Source organism: Macaca fascicularis, chromosome 19, assembly GCF_037993035.2.
Source record: "Macaca fascicularis isolate 582-1 chromosome 19, T2T-MFA8v1.1".
In the NCBI taxonomy this organism is placed as follows: Eukaryota; Metazoa; Chordata; class Mammalia; order Primates; family Cercopithecidae; genus Macaca; species Macaca fascicularis.
In genome coordinates this window covers 65,495,603-65,506,445 of record NC_088393.1, presented here as the reverse complement: position 1 = coordinate 65,506,445, position 10,843 = coordinate 65,495,603, and the positions used below count along the sequence as shown (strand labels likewise).

The 10,843-nt window shown below is 47.9% G+C and overlaps 1 protein-coding gene across 1 annotated transcript; it reads right to left on the bottom strand.

The window, feature by feature from the left end:
• Positions 1 to 5,086: 5,086 nt before the first annotated feature.
• LOC135968411 (zinc finger protein 256-like) lies at positions 5,087 to 10,137 on the bottom strand. The gene is made up of 3 exons (XM_065535081.2): positions 9,879 to 10,137; positions 9,212 to 9,250; positions 5,087 to 6,790 (listed from the first exon to the last, which is right to left on the bottom strand). The coding sequence occupies exon 3, from the start codon at positions 6,666 to 6,668 to the stop codon at positions 6,006 to 6,008; it is 663 nt and encodes a 220-aa protein (XP_065391153.1). The 5' UTR covers positions 6,669 to 6,790; positions 9,212 to 9,250; positions 9,879 to 10,137; the 3' UTR covers positions 5,087 to 6,005.
• Positions 10,138 to 10,843: the final 706 nt, after the last annotated feature.

Below are 10,843 nucleotides of genomic sequence, written 5' to 3'. Positions count from 1 at the left end.
ATTTCACCCCCTCCTGTGATCTCACCCTGCCTCTATTTGCTTTGTGATATTTTATTACCTTGTGAAGCATGTGATCTCTGTGACCCACACCCTACTCATACACTCTCTTCCCTTTTGAAAATCACTAATAAAAACTTGCTGGTTTTATGGCTCAGGGAGCATCACGGAACCTGCTGAGATGTGATGTCTCCCCCAGACACCCAGCTTTAAAATTTCTCTCTTTTGTACTCTTTCCCTTTATTTCTCAGACTAGCCAACACTTAGGGAAATAGAAAAAAACCCATGTTGAATATCGGGGGTGGGGTTTCCCCCAATAGAACTCCTGATCTCAAGTGATCTGCCCACCTTGGCCTCCCAAAGTGGTGGGATTACAGGCATGAGCCACCACGTCTTGCCACCATATGAACTTTTTTTTTTTTTTTTTGAGATGGAGTCTGGCTCTGTCGCCCAGGCTGGAGTGCAGTGGCCGGATCTCAGCTCACTGCAAGCTCCGCCTCCCGGGTTTACACCATTCTCCTGCCTCAGCCTCCGGAGTAGCTGGGACTACAGGGGCCCGCCACCTCGCCCGGCTAGTTTTTTTGTATTTTTTAGTAGAGACGGGGTTTCACCGTGTTCTCCAGGATGGTCTCGATCTCCTGACCTCGTGATCCGCCCGTCTCGGCCTCCCAAAGTGCTGGGATTACAGGCTTGAGCCACCGCGCCCGGCTCATATGAACTTTAAATTGTTTTTTAGGCAGTATGGCCATTTTGACAATATTGATTCTTCCCATCCATGAGCATGGAATGTTTTTCCATTTGTTTGTGTCATCTCTGATTTCTTTGAGCAGTGTTTTGTTATTCTCATTGTAGAGATCATTCACCTCTTTGGTTAGCTGTATTCCTAGGTGTTTTACTCTTTTTGTGGCTATTGTGAATGAAATTGCATTCTGGATTTCGGTCTCAGCTTGAATGTTGTTAGTATATGGGAATGCTCAGTGTATGGGGAGCAAGGTGAGCCTTGGGGAATGGGCTTGTCTGGCTGTGATCCACTGGGGTCATGAAGTCTCCTGCTGGCAGGTTTCCAGAGGCCAATGGCAAGAGTGGGTTACTCTGTGCCTGCTCAATTCACCCCTTCCCTAGGCGTCACTGAGAGCTAGGAACAAGTCTTGGGGAGTGGTGAGTTGTAGCCACGTTCAGGGTCCTAGCTTCCTCCCACTACAACTCAGCATCTGTACCTTCCCTCCATGCACTCCTGTCATCCCTCTGAAAATCTGCTACGAGTGCACCAGTCCTCCCAATGTTCTGGTCCCTTGGTGGCAGATGTTCCTCCTGGCTGCATCTGGCCAACCATCTTGAAAATCTCCGAATAAACTTTCAACTTCTATATCTCTATCCACCTCTTGTTTAAGGCCAATTACTCTTAAATTTGCACTTTTGAGGCTATTTTCTAGATCGCATAGGCATGGTTCATTCTTTTTTATTCTTTTTTGTCTCCTATGTGTTTTCAAGTAGCCGGACTTCAAGCTCACTAATTCTTTCTTCTGCTTGATCAGATATGCTATTAAAAGACCCTGATGTATTATTCAGTATGTCAATCCTATTTTTCTTTTCTTTTCTTTGAGACAGATTCTCACTCTGTTGCTAGAGTGCAATGGCGTGATCCTGGCTCACTGCAACCTCCGCCTTCTGGGTTCAAGCGATTCTCCTGCCTCAGCCTCTGGAGTAGCTGGGATTACAGGTGCCTGCCATCACACCCAGCTAATTTTTGTAATTTTAGTAAAGATAGGGTTTTGCCTTGTTGGCCAGGCTGGTCTCAAACTCCTGACCTCAGGTAATCTGCCAGCCTTGGCCTCCCAAAGTGCTGGGATTACAGGCATGAGCCACCGCGCCCAGCCTGTCAACTGCATTTTTCTTTTTTTTTTTTTTGAGACGGAGTCTCGCGCTGTCACCCAGGCTGGAGTGCAGTGGCCGGATCTCAGCTCACTGCAAGCTCCGCCTCTCGGGTTCACGCCATTCTCCTGCCTCAGCCTCCCGAGTAGCTGGGACTACAGGCGTCCGCCACCTCGCCCGGCTAGTTTTTTGTATTTTTTTTTTTTTTTAGTAGAGACGGGGTTTCACCATGTTAACCAGGATGGTCTCGATCTCCTGACCTCGTGATCCGCCCGTCTCGGCCTCCCAAAGTGCTGGGATTACAGGCTTGAGCCACCGCGCCCGGCCTGTATTTTTCAACTCTGGAATTCATAATCCCTTTTTTTTTTTTTTTTTGAGACGGAGTCTTGCTCAGTTGCCCAGGCTGGAGTGCAGTGGCGCGATCTCAGCTCACTGCAAGCTCTGCCTCCCAGGTTCACGCCATTCTCCTGCGTCAGCCTCCCAAGTAGCTGGGACTACAGGCGCCCGCTGCCAGCCTGGCTAATTTTTTGCATTTTTAGTAGAGATGGGGTTTCACCATGTTAGCCAGGATGGTCTCGATCTCCTGACCTCGTGATCCGCCCGCCTTGGCCTCCCAAAGTGCTGGGATTACACGCGTGAGCCACAATGCCCAGCCTTGAAAATCCTTTTAATTATTTCAATCTCTTTGTTAAATTTATCTGATAGGACAGATGGAATTTCTTCTAAATTCCGTCTCTGTGTTATCTTGAATTTCACTGTTTCCTCAAAACAGTTATTTTGAATTATATCTGCAGGATCACATATCATTGTCTCTCTGGGATTGGTCACTGGTTCCTTATTTAGTTCATTTGGTGAAGTCTTTTTTTCCTGGATGGTCTTGATGCTTATGGACATTCATCAGTGTCTGGACATTGAAGAGTTAGGTATCTGTTGTAGTCTTCACAAACAAGCCTGGGCTTGTTTGGACGCATCCTTCTTGGGAAGGTTTTCCAGGTATTCACAGGGGTTTGAGTGTTGTGATCTAAGTTTTTGGTCATCGCAGCTGTATTTGCATTAGGGAGCAACCCCAAGCCCAGTAATGCCGTGGCTGCTGCAGACTTCTAGAGATAGCACTGTGGTGGTCATGGATGAGATCTCGAAGAACTCCCTGTATTACCAGGAAGACTGACCAGCATGGTGAAACCCCATCTCTACTAAAAATACAAAAATTAGCTGGGCATGGTGGCAGGCGCCTGTAATCCCAGCTATTCAGGAAGCTGAGGCAGGAGAATCACTTGAACCCGGGAGGCGGAGGTTGCAGTGAGTCGAGATCATGCCATTCATTGTACCTGGGCAACAGAGTGAGACTCTGTCTCAAAAAATAATAAAATAAAAAGAAATGCTTGCAGAACATGTTCTCAGTTTTTCCCTAAATTCTTTGTGTTATGCACAAAGTCATAACATACATTATACACATTTAACTTATTTATCTATATTATTATTTTTTTTTAACACAGGGTCTTGCTGTATCACCTAGGTTGGTCAGAAACTCCTGGGCCCAAGTGGTCCTCTTGCCTCAGCCTCCCAAAGTAGCCGAGATTTCAGGTAGAAGCCATCACATCTGGTTTAGTCTGTATTATTAACATATTCTCCATGATTTTCTTAAATCCAGGCTATTAAAAATATGACAAATCTAGTCCTTGTTTGTAGTGTTTACCAAGTTTCCTCTTGTAAATTCTTCCAGCAAGAGACTGGAATGTGTTCCAAAAAACAGCTGCAAAAATCTACTCCAGATCGCCTAGGTCTATTGTGAAAAATGAAAGTTAGCTTGTGTAGAATGAGACTTTACCAGGCTCAATAGAGAACAGCTGTTGAGCCTGTGAGCTGGATGGAAGCTGCAGAGGCCATATAGTGTCAGAGACACTGGCTGGCCAGAGGGCGTGGGCCACTCCGAGCATCCAGTGGTCAGTGGAGGCCTTCCACATTAGGAACAACCCTACATCTTAGCAGATACTTCTCCTCTCCCAAGGAACTGGATTAGTGTAGGGGTAGAGGACAGAGTGGAACTGGGGCTGGGAGAGATCCCCCTGCAGCTAGCATAGCAACACTCCCTGTGGGTTGGTTTCTCTGACCCTACCTCTTACCTTGTAAGGGGTGTGCGCTCTCTGAACCCTCTCCTTAAAGTAATGTTCATCTTTCCATTCCCAAACTTGACTGTTGGTCTCCAACAGGTATTCACCTTAGATGGATTTCACCACCACTTTGGGCTGCTTTTCCAAACACCTTGACTCCAGGAAGTCATGCTAGAAGCTGGGGCCACAGCAGGTCACCCCCATCCACTTAAGAGCCTTGATTTGAAGGACTCAGTCCCACGAGCTGGTGGGTCCTGGGTCCTCAATGCACCCGATGTGGGGATGGGGGTTCCATGCTGGGCTCTTTCTTGAAAGATGTGAATGACTTCCTTGCTGTATGTAATAATCGCTTTGAATATTGGAAAAATATTTCGTAATTCTTTTCAATGTTTTTGTGCTGTGCACAATGTAATGGACATTTATACCACATCATTTTCTTTTGAGATAGGGTCTTACTGTCACTCAGGCTGGAGTGCATTGGCATGATCTTAGCTCACTGCAGCCTCTACCTCCTAAGCTCAAGCAATCCTCCCACCTCAGCCTTCTGAATAGCTGGGATTACAGGCACACGACACCATGTTTGGCTAATTTTTAATTTTTTTTTTTTTTTTGTAGAGACAAAGTCTCACTATATTGCCCAGGTTTACCATACACTTTTAAGTTTAATCCGCAGCTGGGCGCGGTGGCTCACACCTGTAATCAAGGCACTTTGGGAGGCCAAGGCAGGTAGATCATCTGAAGTCAGGAGTTCGAGACCAGCCTGGCCAACATGGTGAAACCTTGTCTCTACTAAAAACACAAAAATTAGCCAGGCGTGGTGGCACACACCTGTAATCCCAGCTACTCGGGAGGGTGGGGCAGGAAAATTGCTTGAACCCGGGAGGCAGAGGTTGCTGTGAGCCAAGTCACGACACTGCACTCCAGCCTGAGTGACAGAGTAACACTCTGTCACAAAAAAAAAAAAAAAAAAAAAAAGAGAGAGAGAGAAGTGAGTGCTCAGGCTTCTCACAAATCCCTCCAACAAATGGGAGAACACAGACACTTCCTTACAGCAAATTAAGGTGTGTCAATGATGCTCACTGTGTGTTCCACCCAGCTAGTAGAAGTCAAATGGCTTGGGCTACAATCCTAAGAGTGATAAAAATCTGGCAAGAGCCCCACGCAGATTTGAAAGCACAACACAATTCCTCAAATTCTCCCACGTACTTGGAATGTATGTGGATGTCTGAAAGAATGAGGTTCAATTCAGGCAGATGGCACCCTTACTGGATCTCCTACAATGCTGTGATGTTGAATAAGGAAATAGCACATTCCCAGTATATCGAAGGTGTTTTTCTCATGTGAACTTTGTGGTACGTGATGAGGTAAGGCCTTTGGTGGATGGCTTTCTCATATTCAACACACCCATAAGGCCCTATTCCAGTGTGAACTCGCTGGTGTCGAGTGAGGCCAGAGCTTCTGCTAAAAGATTTTCCACACTAGCCACATTCATAACGCCTTTCTCCAGTGTGAACTCTCCAATGATCACTGAAGTTGGACCTTCACCTAAACGTTTTCCCACATTCACTGCACTCATAGGGCCTTTACTGAGTGTGAACTCTCTGGTGTTTAAGGAGCACAGAACTTTGGCTAAAGGATTTCCCACATTCATTGTAGTCATAAGGCCTTTCTCCAGTATGAACTCTCAGACGTAGAGTGAGGCTGCAATTATGACTAAATGATTTCCTATATTTGGTGCACTCATAAGGCTTCAATCCAGTGTGAACTTTCTGGTGTTTTATGAGATTGGAATCGTAGGTGAAAAATTTTCCACGTTCACCACACTCATAAGGTCTTTCTCCAGTGTGAACAGTAAGTATGGTGTTGCCGTAGTGCAGAGCTTTAGCTAAAAGATTTCCCACATTTGCTGCACTCATAAGGCCTTTCTCCAGTGTGAATTCTCTGATGCTGAATGAGGTTAGACCTTTGGCTAAAGGATTTCCCACATTCATTGCATTCATAAGGTCTTTCTCCAGTGTGAATTTTTCAATGGTTATTGAAGCTACAGCTTTGGTTAAAGGATTTCCCACATTCCCTGCATTCATAAGGCCTTTCTCCAGTGTGAACTCTCTGATGTTGAAAGAGGGTTGAGCTTTGGCTAAAGAACTTACCGCATTCTCCACATTTATAAGGTCTTTCTCTAGTGTGAACTCTCTGGTGTTCAATGAGGCTAGAGTTATGGCTAAAGGACTTCCCCCATTCATTGCACATGTAACACCTTTCTTTAGTGAGGGCTCTCTGAGGCTGAAGAAGTACGTGTTTGTAGCTGAAGGCTTTGTTGATCTTTCCCCAGTTGTAATGTATTTTTCTCCTGTGAAAGGCAGTCCAACACAAGGTTCTGCTATTTGATTTTTCCCTGGTATGAGTGGCCAGTTGCTGGAGAAATCTTGAGCTGGCCAGGAAGTCCTTCCCAACATCCCTGCAGGTAGAGGGCTTCTGAGACTCACTGCATGTGCAGCTCTTCACTAATGACACTTTGTTCACCTCACTTCTGAAGGGTTTCATTCCAATGTGCTGCTTCTGACACTGATGATTTATATTGGAAAAGAATTGTTTCCCACATGTCCAATACATGTACATTTTCTCCCTTCGATGTGTTCCCTTGTGCTCAGCCAGGGGAGCAATATTTTTTAAGATTGGGCCGCACATCTCACAGGAGTGGGCCTGCTGGGAAGATGAACTTGGTGTGGGAACCCTAACTTGTGACAGTCTTTCTACAGAAACACTCTGCTCAGAAGGTACCTCCTCATCCTCTGTTTCACACCAACAATCTAAAGACAATGAAATGACAGTGAAGTGCATGCTGACAGTGTAGGAGGAGACAGCCCCAGTACAAATATGTATTTAACACACCCAGAAAGAAGTCCAGGGGATTGCCTGCAGGACAGGAGGCTTGTTTCAAATTGAGCATGAGGCCTCCAAAAGTAGTCCTCCCCACCTGACTCTGCTCCCTTTTTTTTTTGAGACAGAGTTTTGCTCTTGTTGTCCAGGCTGGAGCGCGGTGGCACGATCTTGGCTCACTGCAACCTCTGCCTCCCGGGTTCAAGCAATTTGGGATTACGTGCGTGCCACCACATCCAGCTAATTTTTTGTATTTTTAGTAGAGACAGGGTTGCATCATGTTGGCCAGGCTGGTCTTGAACTCCTGACCTCAGGTGACCCACCTGCCGTGGCATCCCAAAGTGCAGGGATTACAGGTGTGACCGACTGTGCCTGGTCGTGTTTGATTTTTTTTTTTTTTTTTTTTTTTTTGAGGTCCAGTCTCACTCTGTTGCCCAGGCTGGAGTGCAGCGGTGTGAACACAGCTCACTGCAACCTCTACCTCCCGGGTTCAAACAATTCTCCTGCCTCAGCCTCCCCAAGCAGTTGGGACTACAGGCACGCACCACCACGCCTGGCTAAGTTTTGTATTTTTAGTAGAGACAGGGTTTCAGTACATTGGTCAGGCTGGTCTCAAACTCCTGACCTCATGATCCACCTGCAATGGCCTCTCAAAGTACTGTGATTACAGCTGTAAACCACTGCTCCCAGGCTGGCTCTACTCCTCATCTGAGACTTTGCCACACAGAACCACATGTTCCTTCAGATACCCATGGCCCTATTCCATTTCTGTGTTGCACTTGCCAACCTCTCACCAGTCACAACCTTCCTCTATCCACCTAACACTTATTTTTTTTTTTTTTTTTTTGAGACGGAGTCTCGCTCTGTCACCCAGGCTGGAGTGCGGTGGCCGGATCTCAGCTCACTGCAAGCTCCGCCTCCCGGGTTCACGCCATTCTCCTGCCTCAGCCTCCCGAGTAGCTGGGACTATAGGCGCCCGCCACCTCGCCCGGCTAGTTTTTTGTATTTTTTAGTAGAGACGGGGTTTCACCGTGTTAGCCAGGATGGTCTCGATCTCCTGACCTCGTGATCCGCCCGTCTCGGCCTCCCAAAGTGCTGGGATTACAGGCGTGAGCCACCGCGCCCGGCCCCACCTAACACTTATTAAAAGTCCAACTGCACTGGTCACCCACCGGAAGACTACTGACTCTCATAGATGACCACATATGCGTGTGACCTCAGGCCCTACTGAAGTCATTACAAAATCCAAATGCATCTATAAAGCGGTGAATAAGCACCAGCTTTGGCCTGAATGTCATTTTCTCTCAATACCTCTCTCTTTTGCCTCTGATCCATCCCATGCCCATTCTTCCTCCATGCCACCTGTCAAACTATGCTGCCAATCCATTTTCCCTGCATGGTCACTTGTGTGCCTCATCTGTATCTGTGAATCCTAATCCCATCACCCAGGTACTGAAGTAAGAGATCCAGCCCCCATCCCCCGCTCTTCTGTTCCTGTTCCTCTGTAGCTTCACCATTATCTTGAAGATTGCTCCTCCTAAATGACCACAGTTCACGCACCTTAGTCCACAGAGTAGTCACATTATGGATGTCTCTATTGTGAACCCCCGAGATTTTCAGACCTGTGTGTACAGCTGCCCTCTTCATACCTCTACTCAGTGGATGAAACACCTCAGACTCTTACTATGGCCACACAAAGCACCTGAAGTCCCCCGTGAATATAGGCGTACCACAATATTCTCCATCACAGATGATGGAACTTCCTTCCCTATAGTTGCTAAGACTGAAAACTCTGGGGTCATCCCTGAATCCTGTTTTACCACTTCACTGTACAAATCAGAAAACCTAGTAGCACCCTTTTCAAACATGTATTCAGAATCTAACTACTTTTCCTAAACCAACACTCTGGTCCATTAACCCTCACCTGGATAATGGCAGTGGCCTCCACCCTGATCTTCCTAGGACCTCCCTCCATCCCACTCTGTTCTCCATTCTGCCACCAGAGGGAGTCTGTTAAGATCTCCCTCTCCTCTCCCTCTCCTGACCCAAACCTCCAGAATAGCAATTTTAATTTTCAGGCAAGCATGCTATACTGATCCCAATGCAGTTTCACTTCTAAGCATTTGCATGTCTTGGTACTAGTTCCTGGTGTAATCCTCCACACCTGTTTACACTGGTTGGGAAAAAATGTGAACACCTCTATATGAAAATCTGACATGAGCTTAGGACCCCGGTTTGGGGTTTCCCCAGTGTTCTCAGACCCAAAGACCTGGGGAATAGCACTTGAGAGTTCTTCAGAACATGTGGGTGGGGGTTGAGACCAGTGAGGGACTGGGACACCTTCCACTCACCTGTATTGGTTCCATAAGAGCTTCTGCAGCCACAGGAACCTGTGGGAAGAGGCAGGCCTTATAAGAATGTGTCCAAGTGGGGTTCAATGAGCTCATGCCTACCTGTGTCTTTGCCTAGCCCTGGAACCAGATGATTTCTAGTTGAATGCCTACCCACTGTGCCTCAGTGCTCAGTGTCTCTTCTTACCAGCTGTGTGACCTTGAACAAAGGTTCAAACACCCAGTGCTTCAATGCCCTCCCTCATCACTCCCACTAGTCCTGAACAGCCCTTGGAAAACTTAACATCCTAACGTAGACTGTGCCTTCCTTTTGTTCGAAAGCTCCACGGCTTCTAGAATCCTTACACCAAAGGTACAACCGTTACTCTGCTATTCCAGGCTTAACTCTGCCTCATACAGGTCCTCACAGGACAAAGAGGAGCCCAGGTTCCCCAATCCTCCCAGCTCAATCGTGCCTCCAAGCCTTTGCACGTGCGGTTCCCTGTGTTTCTCAAGCTCTGCCCCCTCCCCACCACACCAGGTGTACAAAACAGGGGCCCCAGCACCATCGCCTCCCTGTTCCCAACTCTGGGGCCTGGAAGGCAGGGATGCGAGCAGGCCCCTCTCACTCTGGGCTTTAGGATATGGGTGGGGAGGGCGGAGGAGACCAGGAGGCCGCAGCGCTCACCTGAGCCTGGGCCCTCAGCGCGGCCGCCTCCATTGGACTCTGGGAACAACGGAGACCCGGGCTTGGCGGTCCCTATCCCAGGGTTGGCCGGTTCACTCGGAGCGGCTCCAAGCCTCAGCCCCGCCACTGTGCAGCGAGGACAACGATCCTTCTCGGTCCCGTCTCTAGGGTTCCGCCGCAGCGCTCGGGAACCGGGGATAGAGTGAAGGAGCCGGAGGGAGGCCAAACTGTCGGCCTCAAAGAGGACGCCGAAAATCCCGCCTCAGCTGTTACGCTGCGTACACGGAAACGCCGCCAACGCAGGTCATTCTGGGAAATACAGCTCTCCCGGATCCACAAACCGCGGGGCGGGGCCTCTCACCGGATTCTAGAGGAAAGGGCGCCACCGCGAGGGACGCTGGGAAATGACTCCCCACGTCCAAAGGCCGAGCAGCGGATTTGCACCTTCTCAAGTGGGCAAGACTCAGATTTCTGCACTCATTACCCAAGTATTAGGAGACATAGTATTTCAGGTTCTGGAACTGAGCATGCTCCCAGAGGCTACAAATTCAAATGAACAGATCATTCAGACACAAAATGCGTCTACAGTTAGCAGAAGCTAATAATCATTCTATTGAATTCAAATGCATGCATTCTAAAGCATGAGAATCAGTGTATTAAGCATTCTTGCGTTGCTAAAAGAAATACCTGAACCTGGGTAATTTATAAGAAAATAGGTTTAATTGACTCATAGTTCTGGAGGCTGTAAAGGAAGGATAGACCTCGCATCTGCTTCTGTTGAGGCCTCAGGAGGCTTACAATCCTGGCTTTAGGAGAAGGGGGAGGCCGGGCGCGGTGGCTCACGCCTGTAATCCCAGCAGTTTGGGAGGCTGAGGCGGGTGGATCATGAGGTCAGGAGTTCAAGACCAGCCTGACCAAGGCAGTGAAACCCCGTCTCTACTAAAAATACAAAAATTAGCTGGGTG